Raw genomic sequence first — 24072 nt, forward strand, 5'->3', positions numbered from 1 at the left:
GAGAAGGAGAAGGAGAAGGAGAAAGATTGCTGTGAACAAGGTCCTGAATAAACTGCTTGCAAGAAGAGCTCCGGTGTTGTGTCTTCCTTGCTGGTCGAGGCGGGCGAGACAATGCATATCAAGGTTTCTCGACTTTGATGCTGACAGTTCAGTTTCTCATTACAAGACAATATGTTGGGCACTGTAGGATATTCGACAGTATCCATGATTTCTTCTAACCCGGCTGGAAGTAATATCTATCTTAGTTGTGAAAATTCCCTCCAGACGTTGCCAAGTGACCAATGAAGCAAACCTGCCACAAACTGAGAACCAAAGCTTTAGAATAAATCCTACTGCCGTTCTACCTATCAAAAGACTATAAAGTAATAGCTGAGTGTGATGGCATATGCTTATAATCCCAGAAGTTAGGGAACAGAATCAGGAGGATTATGATTTAGTGGCCATCCTGGGCTATAGAGAATGTGTAAGGTTAACCTGAGCTATATTTGAAAGCCTGTCTTTAAAAAAAATCAAAATTTGGGACTATAATTCAATGGAAGAGTATTACCTTGGAATATGCAAGGCCCCGAGTTCCATCCTTAGCACTGAAAATAAGAGTGAGAGAAGGTCTCAAAGGATAAACTGTTTCCAGGATACCTAAGTGTGCCTCAAAATAAAACAAAAATCCAGGAACACAAGATTATCGAGTTCCCAATAAATAAAGTAAACACTCCAATGTCTGGAATTCAATTAAAAATTACCATGTTTCACACACAGCCTCCAGGGTGACTGTGTCGCTTGTGTCTTCTGGTGTTCAGGTTCTTTTCTGGTTACTTCTCTTTGGTGTAAGTGGGTTACACAACTTGTCTCAGTCATGGGGTGTGCCAAGAGTGAACTCCTATGCCTGGAATTACACTGGACCCCATAAAGGAGGCTGCTGCACTTGAGTTTTTCAGTTGCTTTGGCCAACATCAAGTCCTGTGATTCTGAGAAGGAGCTGAATTCTGTTCACAGCCATAGAGCTAAGAAGTGAATCTCACCCTCTGGAGCCTCAGACAGGAGAACAACCTCGGCTGAAACCAAGACAGGGACAGCACAAGATGAAAAACAGGGGTCATGTGTTAAGTTGCAGTGGTCTTACATGGCAAAGGAGAAATAGGATTCTCATGAGAAAATGGGTGAACTGGAAACCATGAGATAAAGACATTATGTTTACAAGTCTAATAAAATACAATGAATAAGGAGTAAATTGCATATAGGCACACTAACAGCAGCAGCGTCAAATAAAGTAAAGGAGGAAGTTTCAAAGTGCAATTATCCAGTGTGACGTAATTATCATCTGGTATAACATAATAATTATTCAATATAACATATTATCCAGTATAATTACAGTCACAAGGGTTCGTTGCTGTTGCCACATTCCATCTGTTGAAACAACTTGTATAGATTACAACTGAACAGAACAGGGATGACTATCGGATGCAAGAGAGTCACTATTGCACAATTCTATTTATGTTCCAAAAGTGAGCTAACACTAGCATGGGCTTCCACACTTTAAAATATATCACTAGCCTTTGGGATAGAGACAGCATAATGATTTGAAAGGGACAGGAGCACAAACTGGATTTTGTTAATTATTTTTGTTTTGCTTTGTTTTAATGAAGGCATAAAGTTGGGTGGGTATAAAAGAGGCTGTGGATCTGGAAGATAGGGAGGTACACTTATAACCAAAATATGATGCATGAAATTCTCAAAGAATATTTTTTAATTTCATTTTGTTTAAGACATGGTCTCCCTATGTAGACCAGGGTGGCCTTGAATTCACAGTGATCCACCTATCTCTGTGTCTCAAGTGCTGAGATTAAAGCTGTGTACCACCCATACCTAGCAATGAAAATATTTTTAATTAAATAAAACAAAACTAATAGTAACTTAACTAATTTAAACTGGATAGTTTAAGTTTCTGTGACAGGAAGAATAAACTGGCTGTTTTGACTGATAGTTAAAAATACATTTGAAAAAGATTATTCCCCAGCTAGGGAAGAAGGAGAAAGGCTTTACAGTGAGAGAAAAAATTAAAGGGCCATTCAAAGTGAGCCGTTCTCACTGAGGGGCAAGGGATGGACATGAAATAACATGAGGGACAGACAGCAGTTGGTAAAACTGAAGAGAGTTGGTGAAACACTAACAAAAGCTTGAACAGAGAGAAGACAGCATTGCCAGAAATGGAAGAGGCAGAGGAGCCATGAGGGGACGGGAAGAAACGGGGTTTACATTCATTCCCACATGTAACACCCAAGGGAAAAAGACTGGCTTGCTCAGTGTGCACTGACATGGTCATGGTCATGATTGTCTCCATTTCAGAGATGAAGCACAGAGGAGTGAGACTTCACGCTACAGCGGCAGGAATGGTGAAGATTGACGGGATGCGTTGTGCTACACTCATACAGCTGAGGTTTCCAGCATGGAAGATTGGGGCCTCATGATTCGCTCCCTTAGCCAAGGAAGAAGAGGATGATGAATGCCCTCATGAAATCTGTCTCTATTAAACACAAGTATCACTGCTCATCTGAGAATCAACAGACTTACTCAGCTGGACATCATTTGATAGCTCCAAGTGTCTCAACAACAACCTGACGCATGGGAAAATCCTTAAAAGATAAATTTTAAAAATCTGCAGTCAATCATGTACATGTGCACGCCCACTGAATTCTACTTCCTGATCAGCTCCACACATTAATCTCTGTCTGTACATTCACTAACCCAACTCAGGGCAGCTTCCCCCTGCCTTTCCCCAGGTCAGAATCACCTTCAAATTATCTTCTTACCTTTAATCTTGCCTTGCCGTAATAGCCAAGCTTTGTCAGTAGATAATGACCCATGAACCAATCAATCTCATGTGTCATTTCTGTCCATCCTGAGACCTAAGAACGCTTTTTGCATTTTTAAGTGAGTAAAAAGAAGCAGAAAAGAATGTGCAGTGGTGATGCATACAAACTACAATACTCAACATCTTTGGCTTTCCCTTCACGTCAGCCAGGCCTCCACACCTCTCTCTACAGCTACTCTTTCCAGAGGCAACACTGGTAGGCTCACCACCAGTTTCAAACCCTCCCTCTGGTGGTGTCTACCTACTGAACCGCTTTATTCTCCACTGCTCAGAACAAGCAAAACCATCTCTGTACTTCAAGAATAACTTTTTCCCCTGGCTATTGTGAACAGAGCAGCCATGAACATGGAAAAGCAAGTGTCTCTGTACTTGGACATAGAGCCCTTTGGGTGGTAGAGTGAGATCTTGTGGCAGATCCAAATTCTGAGGAACCTCCATGCTGATTTCCATAGCGGAGGCACCAGTTCGCATTCCCCCCAGCAATGATTAAGTGTTCTCCTTTCCCTATAAACATGGCAAAATTTGTTTTCATTAGTTTTTTTGTGTTTTTTTTTTATCTTAGCCATTCTAACAGGGATAAGATGAATTTTCAAAGTAGTTCTAACTGAATTTCACTGGATAGTTAAGAATATTGAACTTTTAAAAAAATGTGTTTTAGTCATTTATATTTCATCTTTTGGAAATTTTGCTTAGTTCCATGCTCTGCTTTTTTTAAAAAAAAAATGGGCAGTTTTCTTGATGTTTAGTTTTTTGCATTTTTTAACATATTCTAGACATTAACCCTCTCTCTAATGTCCAGCTGGTAAACACCTACTTGGATGATTGACATTTCACATACTAACTTACATCATTACAAGACTTTGAACAATGTGTAAGCAAAGAGTCTGTATTCTCTTTTCTAAACTACCAGTTGTAGGATGATTATAGACTGTTCTAGACACTTTAAAAATAATATCTCATTTAACTACTGCACTAACTACAAAAGCAGCTATTACAGTCTTTAGTTTACATCTAGAGAAACAGAGGATGATCTCAGAGTGAGTTACTGATAAAGCCAGGATTTTAAACAAAGCCACCAAGTCCTTGGAACACAGGAGGTAATTAGTAAGGAAGCATTAAACAAATTAGTGGACAGATAAGTGCTTTAACAGCTTTCTGACTCTGTAGCCACAATTTTTGATAACACCATCTTGATTTACTTCATACTGAAAACCATCTCAAAGAAGACCACAGGATGAGCAGTTAAAGTATATTTTAAGTTATCTAATTCAAGACCTTGTCTGATTATTTCTTTGTTGCTCATCTCATTCCATAGATAATTTGGGGGCATTAATATTTGACTTCTTTATATAATGTTCTCTCTCATTTAGACAAATCAAAAATTTATTTCTAAAAATCAAAAACACAGAAAACTCATTGATGGCATCATGCACACTCCAGCCAGCCCATATCTGCATGCTGTTTCCATGGGATATTCATTAGCAGAGAAAAGCGTGCATAAAAACTCCCTGCACATACCTGTTCTACTGCCCCACAGTACTACAAATAAAATAAAATTACCTTTAATCGCTTTTCCTTTTCCATCATAATGGTCCCAACAATGACAAGTGCCATTTGAGTAAATGTAAATAAAATTGTCCACGGAAACATGGATATGAAAGACCACAAGAATTTGTCCTGGGTGAAAGCAGGGTATGGGAATCGGTTCGCATGAATGGTGGCATTAGCAAACATGTCTTCAGCCGCTCTGCCACTATGATACACCATGATGGCCTTATCTAAAGAATGTTGCACAACAAGAAATCCTTCTCTGATGTATCCTAAACAAACAAAGAAACAACAACAACAAAAAAAAAGACTGTTAATTTCAAGGTATTACCATATGGCCAGGGAGATGACAGTAGCAATTCAGATAACGCAAAACTCTTTTTTTCCCCATTATTTACATAGAGCGGCGAGCTGTTCTCGAACCCGGGACCTCGGGAACAGCAGTCGGAGCTCTTAGCCTCTGAGCCACCTGTGCAGCTGCTAATGCAAAACTCTTAACAAAGCAATTTTACAAATACCAATTGTGATTTGAGACACATGAAATCTTACTGCTGTCCTCAAAATTAAAATAGTGAATGAAAATAATACTATAACTTTATGTAGATCTTTATCAACCATGATAATTTAAAAATATTAAACAAAACTATTCCTATGCCTGTGTCCTTCCAAAATTCATATGCTGAAATCTAATACTTGGTATATTTTTAAAAGGTAACCTGTCAGAAATGACTGAGTTCTAAGTATTCCACCCACACGGACTGCTCTGAAAAAGGAAGGGAGGGAGTGGTCTAATCCTTCCCCTGCTTCTCCCTCTCCTATGTGATGCAACAACCACCAGTCTTCCCTCCAAGGATGGAGCAAAAAGCTGCCACTTGGGAAGCACACAGCAAGCCCTGACCAGAGATCTAGTCTGTGGGCGCTGGGAGCTTGGACTTCCTAGCTTCCAAAACTGTGAGAAACAACCTTCTATTATAAGCATCATGGCATTTTGCTATGCCACCCTGGAACTGGCTAAAATAATTCTACACACTGAGATATGTCATTGGAAGGAAATTCTAAACAAGAAGTAAATCCCATTTACAATACATCAAAAGGAGTAAAGTCAACACAAACATCCCAGGAGAGGAAAAGCTTACAAACACTGGGGAGATAAAGGCAACACACCTAAATGAAAAGATGTCTACTATTTGGGGGCTTGGAAAATGAATACTATTTAAATGTCATGTCTAAGGAGACTAGATAAACATCTATGTGGAACCTCAAAGGACCAACAAATAACCAAAGCAATCTACAGAAAAAAAGATCAAAGCTGGAGCCTTTATATGTGTTGACTTTAAAACTCATTATAATGATAGTGTAACCAAAAAGTGTATATATCATAGACTATGTGTAGAGACATAGACAATAATGTAGTCATAGTTAATAACACTGTAGTGTGCACTTTAAAACACCATTAAAGGTAGACATCAGGCTTGACATTCACCTGTAAAGTTCATGGACTGCACATGGTGGCATACACCTTTATTTAATCCCAGCACTTGGGAAACTGAGGTGATGTGGATCTCTGTGAGTTCAAGGGCAGCTTGGTCTACACAAGTTCTAGGCCAGCCAGAAACTAAAAACCAAACCAAAACTAAAACCTCTTGTAGCAAATTCTGCTCTGCTCCTCTCACCCACCACCATTCTCAGCCTCTCTGAGGCAGCTGCTGTTTGGATATGGTCTGCTGCTTCAAGGGCTTCATTTGCTGAAGACTTGGGCCCCATTGTGGTAATGCAGAGGGAGCCACATGGGGATGATCAGGTCATGACTGACGTCGGGACAGCCTCATGATTTCATGGAGTGGACACGTCTGGGGGTGTGAATTAATTCCCGTAAGCCTCAATTATAAAGTGAGTAAGCCTGGCTCCTCACTGCCCCTTGGCCCCTTGGTTGCATGCACGCCCTTTCAGCATTTAAAACTTTCTGCTTCTCCACTATGTTGCTGTGCAGCTGGGAGGAGACAAAAACAGGAAGGAATGCTGTGGCCATGCTGCTTAACCAATCCAGTCACCAGAACAGCAATCCAGATAAACATCACTCAGGCTCAGGTAGTCATGGTGATACAAAACAGATGAGCATCAAAGTCCTAAGAACTGGTGTCACAGCACTTTGGTGATGATACAGAGCTTATGACTCTTTTCTTAATCTTTATCAGATTAAAAAACATGACCCAAAGTGTTTAACACATATAAAAGAATCTAACAAAAACAAACAAACAACCAAACAGAAAAGCAGGCCAAGTTACAAAAGCAAAAGAAATGTCAAATTTCAATTTAAAATATTAACTTACTAGAGATGCCCATTTGCAACTTACATTTGTCTGGTTTTTTTTTTTTCTTTCTTGTTTTAAAAGTTTTTATTTTTTTAAAATGGAAAAAAGAAACTCTTTTCAAAAGTACCTTTTCAGTCTGGAGATAGTGGCACATACCTGTAATCCTAACACTTGGGAGGGTCAGGCAGGAAGATCATCCCAAGGTTGAAGACATCCTATGTTACATAATGAGCTTAAGGCTAGCCTGGGCTACTGTAGGCAGAGACTGCTCATTTGTTTCCCAGCCACCCAGACCAGAAAAATAACACAGAAACTGTATTAATTACAACACTGTTTGGCCAATGACTCTAGCAAATTCCTAGCTAGCTCTTATATCTTAAATTAACCCATTTCTATTAATCTGTGTATTCCACTAGGCTGTGGCTTGCTGGTAACCATATGTTATTCCTTCAGCAGCTACATGGCATCTCTCTGACTACACCTACTCTCCCTATCTCTGTTGAGATTTCCCACCTGGCTTTACTCTACTAAGCCATTGGCTGAAACAGCTTCTTTAATAACTAACAGTCATAAAACATATTCACAGCAAACAGAGTGAAATCTCACATCAGGCTACATAGTCAGATTCTACATAAAAAAAGTCAATAACCATGATGATAAATGGTCCATCTATCATTATTAGATCATGTCTATATTTTTGGTGAAACTACTTTTATTCCACCAATATCATGGCATTTCCTATTATGTTCTTCTCAAAGAAAACCTTTAAGATGCAATGTATTGATTTTAAGAGATTAGACTCATTCTAAACTTATAGTTAGAAAAATATTTTAAGTGTTTTTGATAAAATAATCTTTTTATCTTTCATAATCTTTCAACTCTAAAGTGACAACTGCTCAAATCTTTACAGAGATCTACATATATTTTCTACAGCTTTAATTCTATATACATACCAGAGTTTGTGATTATTTTAATAGCCACATTAACCTGTCAAGCTAACATATTATTTGGGGGTGGGGAGGTGGGTGAGAGAATGTGTGTGCGTGTGTGCACGAGTGTGTGCACCCATGCGTGAGTATGCAGAAGTCAGAGGTTCACTTCTCTGCCTCACTTATTTGAGACAGGGTCTCTCAGTCAATCTGTAGCACCTCGCTTTGGCTATTACTTCTGACCAGCAAGCTTCAGTGGCTTGCTTGTCTCCACATCTCCAGCACTGGGGACATGGGTACACCCATGCCAGCCTTTCCATAGGCGATGAGACCCGGACAAGAACTCTACCCACTGAGTCATCTCCACAACCCAGTCTGATACATTCTGAACAAGGTTTGGATGACTTTTACTCTTTAGATTTTACTGATAATAGTAAAATCACACATAGTTTTTGTCTCCTATTGAATAATTGAAAAATATTCTCAGGACCTGATATTTAACACAAAGGTCTTACTGGTGTTACTTTTTTGCTTCCTTCCAGGTAATTTGTATCACAAATTTAAATTTATCATCATGACCTGATAAAAAGCTGATATTCATCAACATAAATATATAAGATATATATGTTTGTGGAACATACATATATATCCCATACATATATACATATGTTTATATAGAGAGATGTCTATATGTGTACACATATATTGAGCCAAGAGAGGCACAAGTTATCCACTAAAATGATATAAATACACAGAAACAATAAAATTAATTTGAGAAATAAAGAAAATAGTATCAAATTTTATCTTTGTTAATAAATATAAGATTTAAACCACAATAAATTATAATGAATAAATAAGTCATCTTGTTCATGCAGAGGAAAAAAAGGAAGCCCACACCTAATGACTGCTCATACACAGTAAAAATAAAGTGCATTTAAGGATCTGCTAACTAACCAGGGTCCCCCCCATCGTGTTCAAGTAAGTTCCGGGGTCCTAGAGAAGGCACGGGTGGGAAGAGAGTCGATGTGTTCCAGTCCTTTGCTCGCGGGTCCATAGACGGACGAAAGGGATTATAAGGATTATAGAGATGACCAAAGCGCAAATTATATTTTACCTAGAATGAGAGTCAAAGACAAACATGTTAAACCAGTGAGTCTTGAAAACCAAAGATTAGCAGTGATAGGTAAATTTTGTTTTTTAATTAAATATGTTTGTTTTGGGGACAGAAAACCAACAGAATATTGCGGCATGGAACAACTAATACACTGCAAAGCTATAACCACAGCTGAAGTGCAAAATAAATGCCACAGATCCTCTCTATCATCTCCATATGCAACAAGGGTGCAAGAGTCAGCACCGTGACTGTTCCTTTCTAGTCCCACCTTTGTTCTGCCTGCTGAGTGAGAAAAACAAAAACTTAGAGAGCCTGGGAAAATGGCTCAGAGGTTAAGAACACTTGTTGATCTTGTAGAGGACCCGGGTTCAGTTCTCAGTACCCATGTGGCAGCTCACAACCATCCAAAACTCTAATTTTAGGGGGCCTACTGCCCTCTTCTGACCTTTGGGGTAACAGATATACATGCTGTGTACATATATGCATGCAGGCAAAACATTCGTACACATAAAAGGGATTAAATAAATATAAAAATAATTTTCAAAATCTACTAGAGGGGCTGGAAGCTGGTTCAGTCAGTAAAGTACTTATTTCACAAGCATGATTAACTGAGTTCATATCTCCACAATCTATATAAAAAGCAAGGTGTGGTAGCATGAGCCTGTGGGTACAGCACTGAGGATATTGAGACAAGAAAATCCCTAAGGCTTGTAAGCCAGACAGTCTAGCTGAACAGCAAATTCTGGGTTCAGTGAGAGACCCTGCCTCAAAAACTGGGGTATAGAAGCAACTGAGGAAGACACCAACGTCAGACCCTCACCTCCATATGTACACACACATGCATGTACATAGACACACATAAGCACATATTTATAAAGTTACATACTGCTCTCTCTCCCCCATCTCTCCTCTCTCTCTCACACATACACACACATACACGCAACACACACACTCACAAATCTACTAGAATGCCACCATCAAGATGGGAGAAATGAAACAAGAGTACACGGATAGATAAAAGACAAATTATATTGCCTAGAAGAGTCACTTCACTTTTAAGAACACTCAGAAACAGAAGTGCAGGGAAGAGAAAAAAACACTGAAGACAAATGTATACCAGAAAAGAGCATGCTTAGATTCAGATACACCTAAATCGAAAGATGTAGAAAGAGCATACAGTGTGCACACTGATGCATACCTGTAGCCCCTGTACTTGAGAACTGATGCAGGAGGATCAGAAGTTCAAGGCCAATCTCATGCATATAGTGAGGCCCTGACTAAAAAAAAAAATGTAAAAAGAGATAGACATTGGACGATTATAAATGTATTGATGTGTCAAGAGAATAAAATAACTGTAAATACTTATCCAGGCAATATCAGAGGTTCCATGGATCCATATGCACATGAGTACACTAAAGAGAAGTCACAGATTATATTGCAATTGTGACTGAGGACTTCAGTAACTCCATTTTCAACAACGGACTGATCACTCAGTCAGAAAATCAATAAGTAAACACACTAGCCTTCAACAATACACAAGCATGTACACACAGAGAGACACACACATGCATATACACACACAAGCATGTACACACAGAGATACACACATGCATATACACACAAAAGCATGTACACACAGAAACACACACATGCATCTACACACACAAGCATGTACACACAGAGACACACACATGCATATACACACACAAGCATGTACACACAGAGACACACACATGCATATACACACACAAGCATGTACACAGAGACACACATGCATATACACACACAGGCATGTACACACAGAGACATACACATGCATATAGACACACAAAAAGAGACACATACACATTCACACACACACACACATTTAAAAACTCTCAAAGCTAAAAACATAACCGTCAGGTCTTTAAATAAAACTTTCTCACCTGAAGTGGTAATCGTTCATCATTGGTTTTGAACACGTGATCAAACACAATGGCAGCCAGCACATATGCAGACCTGTTCTCATACTTAATGTATTTCTCAAAAGATTTTTCTGAAGGAAAGCCTCGAACTGTGGAAAGAAAAGTCCAAGTTGCCCACATAAACGTGAAAGGTCTAATGCTTGTTCTTGGCATCAGAAAACACAGCCCTGTCACAACTGTGAAAATTCCAAACACACCACTTAACCAATGACAGTCAGACCAGTACCTAATATACGCCTGGATTATGGAAAACAAATGAAAAAATAAATTACTAATATGTCATACGTAAGTGCATAAAGACACACACACACACAAAAGCGCTTCTTCCATAAGATAATGGAAAGACTGTATTCATGATTTTAAAGAAAATATAAGTTTTTAATTAGTTCTTTAGAAAAGAAAAGGACTGTGCCTGTAATTTAGTGGTAGAGCACTTGCCTAGCATGCAATGCAAGGCCTCTATCCCCCCATCACACAAACACACATACACACACACACACACACACACACACACACACACACACAGAGAGAGAGAATGGAAACCACTGACTAAAAGTTGCATTGACAGAGCAACAAATTAAAAAAATGAATAAATTGGGCTTAGTGACATTTTTTTTTAAAAAAATCACTATTTTTCAAGATAACATTTAGTGGACAGACAAGTCACAGACTGAATCCAAAATAGATACACAATATGTCTAACAAACAACTACATCTGTAACAGTTGAAAGCAAGGAAGAGAATAAGTCAGCTCAACAGGAAATGAACAAAATATGTCAACAGGCTTGCCATAGGAAATAAGTACCCAAATAGCCAATAGTCACATGGAGGCTGAGTTCAGTCAGCATAGGTTAGGGTTGTAGCTCAGCTGTGGGATGTTGGCTTAGCACAACAGAGTCCTGAGAAGGACCTTCCGAAACAGCAACAACAAAACATCAACCAGAGGAAAACAAATCAAGGCTAAGAGGACCCCACCACATACTCATCCAAATAGCTAGAGACCCAGTAAAATGATATCAATACTTTATTCATCAATTTAAAATATTCACTATATTTTTGTTTGTCCTAGTTGCTCCATACACTAATCAATCTTTCTGTTTCAGTTACGAGTGACATCTCGTTGTGTCTTCCCTTACATTTCCCTGATGGTGAGCACGCCGTACATCCTCCCATGTACTCCTCTGCCATTTGGATACCATCTTCAGTCTTCAGCAAAGGGTCTACTCAGACCTTCTGCTGTTTTATGAATCGGACATTTGTCTTTACATGACTAGGTTATTAATAATGCTTTATAATTCGGTTACAAGCCCACTATCATATAGATAGTCCACAAATATTTTATCTCAACCTTTAGCTGTCTTTCATTTTCTTGATAGCTTCCTTTGGAAAATATTTCAATTTTATTTTATTGCATTTCATGGTTTTTGTTTGTTTGTTCGTTTGTTTTGGTTATACCTAAAAGACCTTTTTAGTTTTGGCTCTCATATTTAGATTTTTGGCCCAATTTTAATTATTTTTCCATAAAATTCAAGTAAAAAAGTCAACAATATTTTATTGTATGTGGAACATTCTGCTTCTAAATAGGTCAAGACTATTCTTTCTCCATGATTTAGTTTTGAAATAATTTCAAAACATCAATTTACTATGTCAGTATCTATTTATCTCTAGAAGCTCAATTCTATAAACACTGATCTATACATCTACTTTTGTACTAAAAGTGTGTGTGCACATGCACGCGTGTGCGCATTATGTGTGCATGTGTCCAAAACTTCTCGATATTATTTTTGCTAACAGTGAGTCATATTTTTGTATGAATTTCAGAATTGGTTCATCAATTTCCACAAAGAAGCTCAACCCTGTGCAGGGAGGAAATGTGCTAGGCATTCAGACAGACCCAGGCTTCATTCATCCAGCTCTTTGGGAAAGCTCCGTACTTTCCTGGTCCATGGATGAGGGCTCTGAAGCCAACTTGCAGGGCTGCTTCAGATTCCATAGCAAAGACTGAGGTCAGCAAACCCCACTGGCACCTTTCCCCTTGTACACCAACAAGGTTGATCTAATCTACGGCAGAGTCAACTACGTGAACCTTACATCAGTCAGCTGCAGGGTCTGGTGTAACTATGAGACAAGTGTGTCTCAGGGACTAGACAAATACCTTCCTGGTTCTGTATATGAGGTTGAGACTGCCCTCAGTGGACAGCGGGGATGAGCCACACAAAGTCCCTGGACTATTTTAGTCTACAGTCAAACCATCCCCACGCCGTGTGGGTGGGGAGCTGGGGGTGAGGGGTGACTGGGTCCTGGCACTGCTAATCACTGCTTAGAACTGAGTCTCAGGGACATTTTTGGTCTGTGATTAGAGTTGAGGTCAGGAAGTCTATTACTGGAGACACAGTGGGCCCCCTTCACCCCAAATCCCCAGTGGGCAGTTCTAATAGCAAAACTATCAGATGAGGACATAACCAAGTCTATGAAGATATGGGAAATTTCTAGCTCTGAAGGCAGAAACACAGTAGGAAAGTCTGCCCCCTGGGCATTGTCCCCTCAAGGTGCCTCTTCCAGATCTTGGACTCACGATCCCCTAACTGCATAGCACTTTTATCCACAGATGGTTGCAAAATTATTGCTGTACTTAATATAAATAGAGGAACTCTAGTCCACTGCCTTGCTATCACTACTCTGTATATAGCATAGCTTTAAAAGTATATACCAAAATAATCCACAGTGACATAAGCCACATGACAGGACTGGAGGCACAGACGCCAAGCCCCTAGCAGTGTCAGACAAGCAAAATTTAATATGCAGAAATACATTTGGTAAAGAGTTGTCTCTTTAGCTGGGTGGTGGTGGTGCACACCTTTAATCCCAGCACTCAGGAGGCAGAGGCAGGCAGATCGCTGTTAGTTTGAGGCCAGCCTGGTCTACAAGAGGACAGGCTTCAAAGCTACAGCGAACCCCCCCAAAAAATCTCGAAAACAACAAACAACAACAATAACAACAAAAAGACTTATCTGCTATAATTCTACACTATATTTCCTTTCAGATATATATTGTTCTTAAATACTATTTTTATAAATTAGTGATGTGAATGAAATCTGTGCACTATAAAATGTGTCTGCTGTATACTAATACTTAATACAAAATCACATACTTTTAGGTCAGAATGTATAGTCACAGGGCTGATGACTCACTGGGCAGAGGCACCTGGTGCCAAGCTGGGTGACAGCATCAATTAAAGGAGAGAACCACTGTCTGCAAAACATCCTCTGACTTCCACACCTGTCTTACACACAGGCACACACACGTGCACACACGTATACATACACAAAAGCTTTTTCATAGCATAATCATAAACAAAGAATAGTTATAATTCTAGAACTAGAAATTAATTGGGTCATCTGATTTTAAATATTACATTTCAATGTGATTATGCCATGAAGACATTTGAACAAACTCTTCGGGATATTAATGCATGACTTATGAAGGCTACTGAGTCATACTAAAACATTTCAGAGAAGTGCTTCAAGTGTTTTAATTTCTAACCTGTAAAGTTGAAATTTAAATCTTCTTTCACCATCTCTGTAATATTTCTTGCCGCATCACTTCCAGAAGGCACATACGCCAATTCATATTCAAATTTTGTATTAAGGAACCCGGGTAATGTCAGGGGGATAGGATTAAAAGTCACAGGCTGAAAAAATGTCTTCTTTGAAATTCTGCGCATAGTCAAAGTCCACACAAACAACAGAAATATCAAGGTGATTTCCACCACTAAGCCAACCACGTTCCGCCTCTGCAAAAATAAACAAACAAACAAACAAAAAACAGGAGGACTGTGTTAGTGCATACATGAACACGTGCATATGTGTGCTCCTGTGTGCAGGTAAGAGCACACAACACAGACCTAAACTATTCTGCTTCACTCTACAGTGAGAACGGCTTCCCCGACTGTCTTCCTCGCACATTTCAAAAGTCACTCTACCCTACTGATTCTCCGGGTTCTTCAGGCTAAGCAGTGCTGGTCAGCCTTGGAACAAAAGCAAGGACATGAACTACAATCAAATGTGGCAGAGGAGATGTCAACTCCTCTCTGGCTCCACAGATACCTCCACTTACCTTCAAAAGGAAATTTTTCCACAGGAGGGCTGAAAATTGCTTCATGCGCAATGAGTCCATTTCATGAGAAAGTGTGAGAGCTCAGGGCTTATGAAACAAAGATGCAACGCAACCAAGGTCACCTGCCAACACATTAAATGTCACTGAGAAAATTATTCCTTCGTTCTTCCACAGCTCCACTGATCGATAGAAAGACAACCACAAAATCAAACAGACGAAAGCCAACCTTGGAAGGGGTGTTTCCTGGAAACACAGTAATAGGCAAATTTTAAGAGCAAGTGGAAAACCTTTTATAATACATCAAATGAACAATGTAAACAACTTTGCAGCACAGAAAAGGCCAGGATCAGGTAGTATCTGGAGTGGGAAAAAATTTATGCTGATTCTTATTTGATTTTCCAAGCAACAACAAAATTTCCAATTGAGTAGCCTACAATTAAGTCCAGCTCTGGCACTAAGTACACAGTACTAGCATAGGCTATCCCACTAGGTTAAGACTCAGGCCCACAAGAATGCCCCACTCCAGATGCAATTGCACAATAGGACTTCTGCCTGGGAACCTTCAACTGACAGGGACTCTCCAGACCTTCTTCTGGCTTTACATTCACTAGAGCAGTTTACAGACTGAGGAACTTGCACCTTACAGCCATGGTATGCTACAGATGAACAGCACATGAAAAGGCACACAGAACACACAGGGCAAGGAGATGGGGGCTCAGGGCTTCCATCCCCTTCCGAGTGCCTCCCTGCACAACCTGCTCACCAGAGGCTCTCTTAGTTCTTGAGCATTTGATCCAGGTTTATTATGCAATCATGATAGAGCAAGTCCATAGTCCTTGGGATTCAATCCATCTCCAGCCTCCTTCTCTCTTAGAGGTGGCAGTCCCAATTCTCTGTTCCTCACGATTTATTCCTGAGGCTCTAGTTAGTCTAGTTAGTCTAGAGCCTGATGTCAGTAGTCACCGTGTAAGGATAAACCCATGGAAAAGTCAGAAGCAACTAGTTAAGAATGACAAAAGATACTCCTGTCATCAGGGGTTCAAGGGGCTTGGAGATCTCTGAGTCAGGAACCAGGAGAAATATATATAAACACAGATATAAACACACATGCCACCTCCAACTCCACCAAACAATGGAAGATCAAAAACCCTCTAACTCATTCCATTACTTGTATCCAAAACCAGAGAAAAACATCACAAGCAACCTATAGACTAGTATCACTTAAGAGTATAAATGCAAAACCATTAACAGTACTAGCTAACTGAAGCCAGAAAAATATTTAAGATTTTTTTTTTATCAAGTGACAGTTGGATTTATCTTGGGAATTCAGGTCCATCCATATAATACAATTTATGACCATGGTGAAGTGGAATAAGGTAGATAAAAACAATTATAAGACACTGATTTATTGATTTATTGGCTTGTTTAATGAAAGTATCACTTATTACCAGACATCACTTCACTTTGTCACCTAGACAGAATAGTGGCCAAAGCAGTTGAAAAGTTCCAGCCCCCTAGTAAGTGTTGCCCTTGACCACAGACACTTACACCCTGCAACTGCAACATATACCTTTGAAAAATAAAAGGTTAAATGCTGTGCATGAATATGATTCTGTAAAGTCCTGCTTATCTCAGCTTGTGGTTTTTAGAGTATAAAATAAGTGCAAACTAGCCTCAGAACTGAAGTCTTTGGGAGTTAGTTCTCCTGGCTTTAGTCCGCCACTGAATACATCGCTTCTCTTCCACTCTCATTGGTGATCATCACAATTGAAGCAGAAAAGGCAATAGGTAAGAACATTTGACAGATGAGGGAACAGCAATGTAGTTCCTCAACATGACAAATACATCATAATAGTGAAAAACTGAATAAGAACCTCCTCAGACTAGAAATAAGACAAGGCTATCTGCACCACACCTCCTACTCAACATAAGCATGGAAATGTTAACTAGGGCAACTGGGCAAGACAAAAATAATAAGTTAAAGAACAGGGTAAGAAAGAAGATAAAAAAAGAACAAAGAAGAATGAGGCACAGAGAAGAAGGAAAAGAAATCAAAGTCAAAAAGAAAACAATAAACCTTTCTTTCATCAGTATTCCATATAGAAAACCCCCAATGACCCCACAAAAGAAAGTATTAAACCAAGCTAATAAGCTTAACCAAGTTGAAGATCAACATACAAAAACACTTATTTCTGTACCCATAGTGGCAGATCATTTGTATTTTAATAAATAAAGCTTGCCTGAAGATCAGAAAAGTAAACAACCACACTGAACAGCCTGACAGACCAGGCAGCAATGACACACACCTTTAATCCCAGTAGCCACGCTAGCTTGCCATAGAAACCAGGTGGTAGTGAAGCATGCCCTTAGTCCCAGAACTAGAGAGGGTTATAAAACAGGAGGAGACAGCTCTCAATCTCAGTCTCATTCTGAAATTTCTGTAGGCAGGATGGCCATTTTCGGACTGAGGTAAGAGCCAGTGGTGGGCTGTTTTGCTTTTCTGGTCTTCAGGTTAAACCCCAATATCTGTCTCTGAGTTTTTATTAATCGTACTTCAATGCACTAGCAATGAACAATCTTTAAAAACCAATTCCATTTTTAAGAGCATCAGAAAGCAAAATACTTAATAAATTAAGCTAAGGAAGTATAAGAACTGTAAACAAAAATTATAAAACATTCCTTTTTTAAAAAGGAAAGAAGGGAAGGAAAGAGAAGAAAGTTAAGAAACAAAGGATCGTCCTGTCTTCAGAGACTGAAAGGTCCATTGTTGCAATAGAAACACCTCCCAAGCCCTGACAAATGCTCAGCATCCTTAGCCATCAGAGGAATGCAAATCAAAACAACTCTGAGATTCCATATTACACCGGTAAGAACGGCCAAGATCAAAAACACGGATGACAGCTTATGCTGGAGAGGATATGGATAAAGGGAACCATTGATGGGGGTAGTGCAAACTGGTATAGCCGCTTTGGATAACAGTATGGTGATTTCTCAGAAAATTAGGAAACACCTACCTCAAGACCCAGCAATACCACTTTTGGGTATATATCCAAAGGATGCTCAATCATGCCACACGGACATGTGCTCAACTATGTTCATAGCAGCTTTGTTTGTCATAGACAGAACCTGGAAACAACCTACATGCCCCTTGACTGAAGAATGGACAAGGAAAATGTGGCACATTTACACAATGGGGTACTACACAGCCAGCAGAAAAAAATAATGACATCTTGAGATTTGCAGGGAAATGGATGGATCTAGAAAACATCATATTAAGTGAGGTAACCCAGACCCAGAAAGACAAATATCACATGTACTCACTCATAAGTGGCTTTTAGACATAAAGCAAAGAAAACCAGTCTATAATTCACAATCCCAGAGAACCTAGACAATAATGAAGACCCTAAGAGAGACATACATAGATCTAATCTACATGGGAAGTAGATCTCTTGAGTAAATTGGGAGCATGGGGACCATGGGGAGAAGGTTGAAGGGGAGGAGACAGAAAGGGAGGGAAGCAGAGAAAAATGTATAGCTCAATAAAAAAAGAAAAGAAAAGAAACTCAACACCTTGAATAGGCTGGTCCTAAAATTCATATGGAATTCTAAAGGATAATGAACAAGGAATCAACTTGGAAGCCCAGCACTTCGTGATATCAACATTTCTGCAGAACGTCGATCATCAGAAGGAAACTGAGAAAAGCAGAGGCACAGAGTAGGGCAACGCTCCATGCACCATGGTTGACGGTCATCACGCTTGCTCACTTACGAGGAAAAGAACACAATTTTCAACAAATGTGCAAAGAAGTGGAACGGGGTTTAAACCTCATGCCATATGCAAAATGATTAGGGATGCAATGTGGTAGCAAAAACAAATGCTTAGAACAAACAGAATCTCAAACCATCACTTAACAACAATGCACTCTGGGACAAAGAGTGGAAGGGAGCATTTCCAAATCACAACCTGAACATATACAGTAACCCTTACAGCCAAAGGCAACCCAACTAAATAGTGGGCAAGTCTTAAACAGACATTCTACAAAGAAACCCTACAGTTAGCCAATGACTGCATTAAAAGATTTCACGTCATTACTCAAAGAAAAACGAAAAATATAAGCTCAGTGGGCTGCTGCTTAATCTACCACACGCTAGACATTCTACATCAAAAACAAAATAGAAAATTCGTGCCCAGAAGGTAGAAAACTGGAACCTTTCCCCACTGGTGGTGAATGGGGCAGCCCAGAGTGGGAAACAGATTGGCAGCTTGCTTCTCAAAGACCAAATGCCCAATTTCCATAGGACTCTCCAATCTCACTCCTAGAAAACATAAGTATGTCCATACCCTGTCCTCCCTCCCACCAAAAATTGTACAGGACCAGTGAGATGGCTTAGCAGGTGAGCGTGCTTGCTGTCAAGGTTGATGATCTGAGTTTGAGCCCTGGAAACAACATGCTGAAAGGAGAGCACTTTACTCCCATAAATTGTCCTCTGACCTCCACACATGCGCGCACACACACACACTAAATAAATAAATGCAAAATGGGACATATATATATAAATGCTCATGATACCTTCATAACCCCAAAGTCCATTTAACTGATGAACAAACACATACAATGATGGAGTCTCGGTCGCCCATAGAGGGTGAGGAATGATGTATGGTAACAGTATGCTAAGCAGAACATATATGATTCCATTCGTGTGAAATTCCAGACTCCACTTATTCAGACAAAAAAAGAACAGCAGTTGCCAGGGGCAGCGAGGAGGAGGCAGTTGAGAGTGACTGCTTAATAAATGCAGGATTTATTTTGGGAGTAAGAAAATTTATTTGAGAGTGAGAAATGTCCTAGAATTAGTAAAGAATTTATAAGTGCGGTAAAGGGGACTCAAAAACATGGTTAAGCTTATGTTGTGCTACAGCAATATTTTAAATAAACGGAACCATGAGATTGATAATTATTTCCAACTATAGATGAGATACAGAAGTCAAGTGACTTGTGTCAAATCAGGTTAAGGTTAAAACTGATCCTGGATCCCAAATCCTTCCTCGAGCGGCTAAACTGAAAAGTGTCCATGTCAAAATGGAGTGAGTTACGCTAGGTGGGACGGAGCGTGCTCTTAGTCACAGAACTAGGTAGGCTGAGGCAAGGGGACTGTGTGAACTTGAGGACAGCTTCAGCTACATAGTGCATACAAGACCAGACAAGTCTAAGGACCAACAAAACCGTGGATAATAATAATTGCGGGGAGAGGAGGGAAAGGGAGGGTCATAAACAAACCAACCAAACTAAGAGTCAGGAGGTTAAAAGGGTTTTGAAAGCCTTTGCCACACGCATTGCACACGTGTTTATCATAAAACTTTCTCCAAGACAGCCGAAGGGTCCTTCTGCTTTCCTCTTGAGACAGGGTCTCGCTTTGTAACCCTGTTTGTCCTCATACTTGCTATTCTCCTGCCTCAACCTCCAGAATGTGTGGATTACTTACAGTTGCTCCACTCACTGCTGCTCGCTAGGGAAGTCACCCGGACATCTTGCCCGACAGTCTTCCTCTACTGAACCGCAGTGAAAACCTGCAACAAACCCCGGCCAGAGCCAGGCTCTGTTTCAAAACCAGCACGACGCACTTCTGCCTTTAGAAGTGTCCCGTCTCAAACTCCTTGGAGATGGATGTGGCCACCGCATGCACAGGCCGACAGTCGCTCCTTTCTCTTAGGCGGGCAACACACACATACACAATGATATTCGTTCCTCAGTCCCTACAGGCGGGTGTGGAGAGACCCACGCTGAACTCCTGGGGCGTCTAAGGGCGGCAGCAGAACAGGTCCACGACACGCACCTCTCAGACCCCACAACAGCCACCTCCACGGCCACGAGGGGACGCGCGTCGCCCGGGCACGGCTCCTCCTCTCAACGCTCCAGCCAACCGCCTGGCGGCGCGGACGGGTCGAGACGGAGGGGAACGCGCAAGGGGTGCCGGGGCGCGCGCCGGAAGGAGCCGCCTGGGTGTCGCCCACGCGTGCGCCCTGGAACCTTTTCCACCCGGCTGAGTTCCGCTAGCGCGCTCGCTAGTCCACAACCTGAGACTCGTAGTAAAGCCAGCAAGACGGTTGAGGCGACGGCAGAACTCAGAAGCCCGGATAAATACTTCCATATAATATTTTCAGTCTTTTTGAAGGAGCTGCCCTAGAGTTCAAAGCAAAAGAGAAACTCCGTTATTCTAACTTCTATTTAATTTTTTAAAATGTTTTGTTTATCGTTGTTCTCCTTTAGCTATTTTTTACTTTATTGTTTTATTTTAATATTTCTCTTGAGTATTGACTGTTATTTATTGAGTGTGTCCAATAAATTTTGTTGAGTCAGTATTGCTGCAGCCCGGGGACCACTCTACCCTGCTGTTGTCACTTTTAGAGTGTTGGCAGCAGTCTAGGGAGGGGCAAGCTACCCACACCTTCCTAGGGCTGTAGACGGTCAGCAGAGAATTTCCCCAGGCAGAGACAAGGTCTCAGGAGAGGCCAGGGAAAAGACACAGCAGCTTCTCCTACATTACTAGTGAGTTTATTAATAGCCTTTCTCTCCAAGCCATTACTACACTCAATAACAGTTGTATTGTTTTAATAATAAAAATTAAAGCTGGCTCTGGCTGCACACCTGCTGTCCTAGCACCTGGGAAGTGGACGCAGAAGCATCAGGAGTTCAAGGCCAGTCTTGGCTACAGAGGGATTTTGAAGCCAGTCTAGCCTAGGCAAGATGCTGTTTCAAAGCAAAACAAAACAAGGAGCAGGAGAGACGACGCTGCTGTTAAGGGCTCTTACTGCTCTTCCAGTGAGCCGGGGTTCGGTTCATAGCACCCATGCACCCATGCATGGTGGCGGCTTACACACACACAGACAGACACAAACGGGCATGTACACATACACACGTACACACTCCAAAAGAAGCCCAACTGCTGCTGACTCGGTGGATACCTTGAACAGATCCCAGAACCTACACTAGTAAGGCTAACAACAGTACCTCCATGCCTCAGCCGCAGTTGGTGTAGTCAAATGAGATAAGCGGCTGCTGCTGCTCTTATTCTTTCGAACCCTCGTTTTCTTTGCTCCTTCCTGACACCTTGCCTCTCTGGGTTAGAATAGTCCCTCTGGATTCCCGAAAGCACTTCCTGCACCGCTGGTCGAGGGTTAGGCATCCCTACTCCATCAGTGGTGGAGGGTTAGCTGTCACTGTCGAGGCTGGTTTCCTTGCATTTTATGTATATTGTCTGTTCTTCAAATACAACATGAACTTGCAAAAAAACAAACTGTATTTGGCTCTTTATGTGACTGAGTTCATTACCTTGGTCCGAGACTTCAAGGTGAAGGTTGTTGTGTTTAACCTGAGTCGAGCCAGCTGTGCGTTTAAAATGACAGCTAGTGTCTAGAGGTGGTTGTGGGAGAGAGACTGGGAACAGAAGAAACTTCAGGAGACGGAATTAAAAGTATGGCATAACCCTCCAAGCCCTTTTTCACCAAAGTAAGCACTTAGAGCGAGCACCCTGTCATTTCTCCTATCTTTCTCACAATACCAGCCCCAGTGGATCTGATGTGGAGTGACAAGGTGGAAACCCAAAGTCCTCTCCACACACACAGCGTGCCCAGGGCTGTGGCGATGCCTAATTACAGGAGTGGGAACAAGAATTACCCCTCCAGCCTGCAGCCTTGATTCCAATCTAGGGATAAGTGTCCGGGAATTGGGGTGGGTGGCGGGGGCGTGGCCGGGATCGAGGGGCGGGGCGACGATGCTCCGCCTCGGGAAGCCCGCCCATCGTTGCTGTGCCGCCGGCTGTGCGCTCATTTAGGGCTCGGATTCGGGAAGGTGGAGTGAGTGCCTGGCCCAGGTTCGAAGGCAGGCGGCGAGATGAGGCGGGCGCCAGCGTTCCTGAGCGCGGACGAGGTGCAGAACCACCTCCGAAGCTCCAGCCTCCTCATCCCGCCCTTGGAAACTGCTCTGGCGAACTTCTCCAGAGGTTCGGATGGAGGAGTCATGCAGCCCGTGCGCACAGTGGTGCCGGTGGCCAAGCACCGAGGGTGAGTGAAGAAGAGACCAGAAGGTGATGGGAAAAAAGGTTTCGGAAAAAAAGACGGAGAAACGCCGAGGAAAGCAGTGGGAGAGGGGAGGAGAGGTCTTGCTTGATCTCTGCTAATGACAGCTGCCGCTTAAGGGGCACTACCCACAGGCACTGTGCCAAGAGGGCGCTTTACAGCGGCCACCTGCTGTAATTCAACATTGTTCTTACTTAGCAAGGAAGGAGGTACCAAGATACCAAGGTAGTCACTCCGCTGGTTGAAAACTGAGACCCAAAGAGGTAAAGTGATTTAGTGACGCTTGCACAGCTGAGAAGTGGCAGGGCTGTGATGGCTTTCTGGTCCAAAGCCAGGCTATGAGTCCTGCCCCAGAGAAGGGCAGAGGAATGAGGGCACGGGGAGCGGCGTGCCAGCGGAACAGCAGGGATGGAGGACTGAAGATGAATGGGACTTCACAGAACACATAGCATAGACTGGAAGGAGTTGCAACTCCTCTCTCTCTCTCTCTCTCTCTCTCTCTCTCTCTCTCTCTCTCTCTCTCAGCTTCCTGGGAGTCATGCCAGCCTACAGTGCAACTGAGGATGCACTCACCACCAAGTTAGTCACCTTCTACGAGGGCCACAGCAACTCATCCACAGTCCCCTCCCACCAGGCTTCAGTGCTTCTCTTTGAGCCCAGCAATGGCTCCCTGCTGGCGGTAAGCAACCTCTTCTCCCTTGGGACAGAACAGGGAGAGCAAGTCCCTCCTGGAGTAAAGAGTGTTCCTTAGGCCCAGAATTAAGCCATGAGAAGTGACATACAATCACGAGTGACCAGCATGAGACGTCAGCAAAGGTGACCTGGACAGCATCTGTTTCTAAGACCACTTTGAGCCCACAGTGGCTTACAAACATGTGGCTGTGGGAATGACAATCCTGTTATTCCTGCTTCTGTTCCCGTGCAGACAGACACACCAACCGCATAGCTTGAACTAAAGTAGTAGCCAAAGAGACATTTATTCATCGAGTCCTCCCCCCTCGCCCACCCATGGAGCAGAAGACTATCCCCCAGCCTGTTAGTTGTCTTCCTGATATCTGTTTTGAGCATCTAGCGAGGTGGGAAAAAAGCAGGAGCTCACATTTACAGAATGATTTGTGTGTGTGTGTGTGTGTGTGAGAGAGA

At 41.7% G+C, this 24072-nt stretch overlaps 2 protein-coding genes across 2 annotated transcripts in view; one reads left to right on the forward strand and one right to left on the reverse strand.

Annotated features, from left to right (window-relative positions):
- The window catches only part of LOC101981541 (ATP-binding cassette sub-family A member 3-like), a 109559-nt gene extending 88871 nt beyond the window's left edge, over positions 1–20688 (reverse strand). The window contains exons 1-6 of the mRNA XM_005351177.3: positions 20337–20688; positions 14853–14974; positions 14280–14529; positions 10698–10825; positions 8613–8772; positions 4430–4689 (exon numbers count right to left, since the gene is read on the reverse strand). Coding sequence (XP_005351234.1) covers positions 4430–4689; positions 8613–8772; positions 10698–10825; positions 14280–14529; positions 14853–14912 — 858 coding nt within the window. The 5' untranslated portion in view covers positions 14913–14974; positions 20337–20688. The remainder of the gene's footprint in view (positions 1–4429; positions 4690–8612; positions 8773–10697; positions 10826–14279; positions 14530–14852; positions 14975–20336) is intronic.
- A 1998-nt stretch (positions 20689–22686) lies between these two features.
- Positions 22687–24072, forward strand: part of Crym (crystallin mu) — a 15656-nt gene continuing 14270 nt past the window's right edge. Inside the window, exons 1-2 of the mRNA XM_005351157.2 lie at positions 22687–22914; positions 23455–23608. Of these exons, the coding sequence (XP_005351214.1) occupies positions 22745–22914; positions 23455–23608 (324 nt within the window). The 5' untranslated portion in view covers positions 22687–22744. The remainder of the gene's footprint in view (positions 22915–23454; positions 23609–24072) is intronic.

The sequence above is a fragment of the Microtus ochrogaster genome, chromosome 8 (genome assembly GCF_000317375.1).
Source record: "Microtus ochrogaster isolate Prairie Vole_2 chromosome 8, MicOch1.0, whole genome shotgun sequence".
NCBI lineage: Eukaryota > Metazoa > Chordata > Mammalia > Rodentia > Cricetidae > Microtus > Microtus ochrogaster.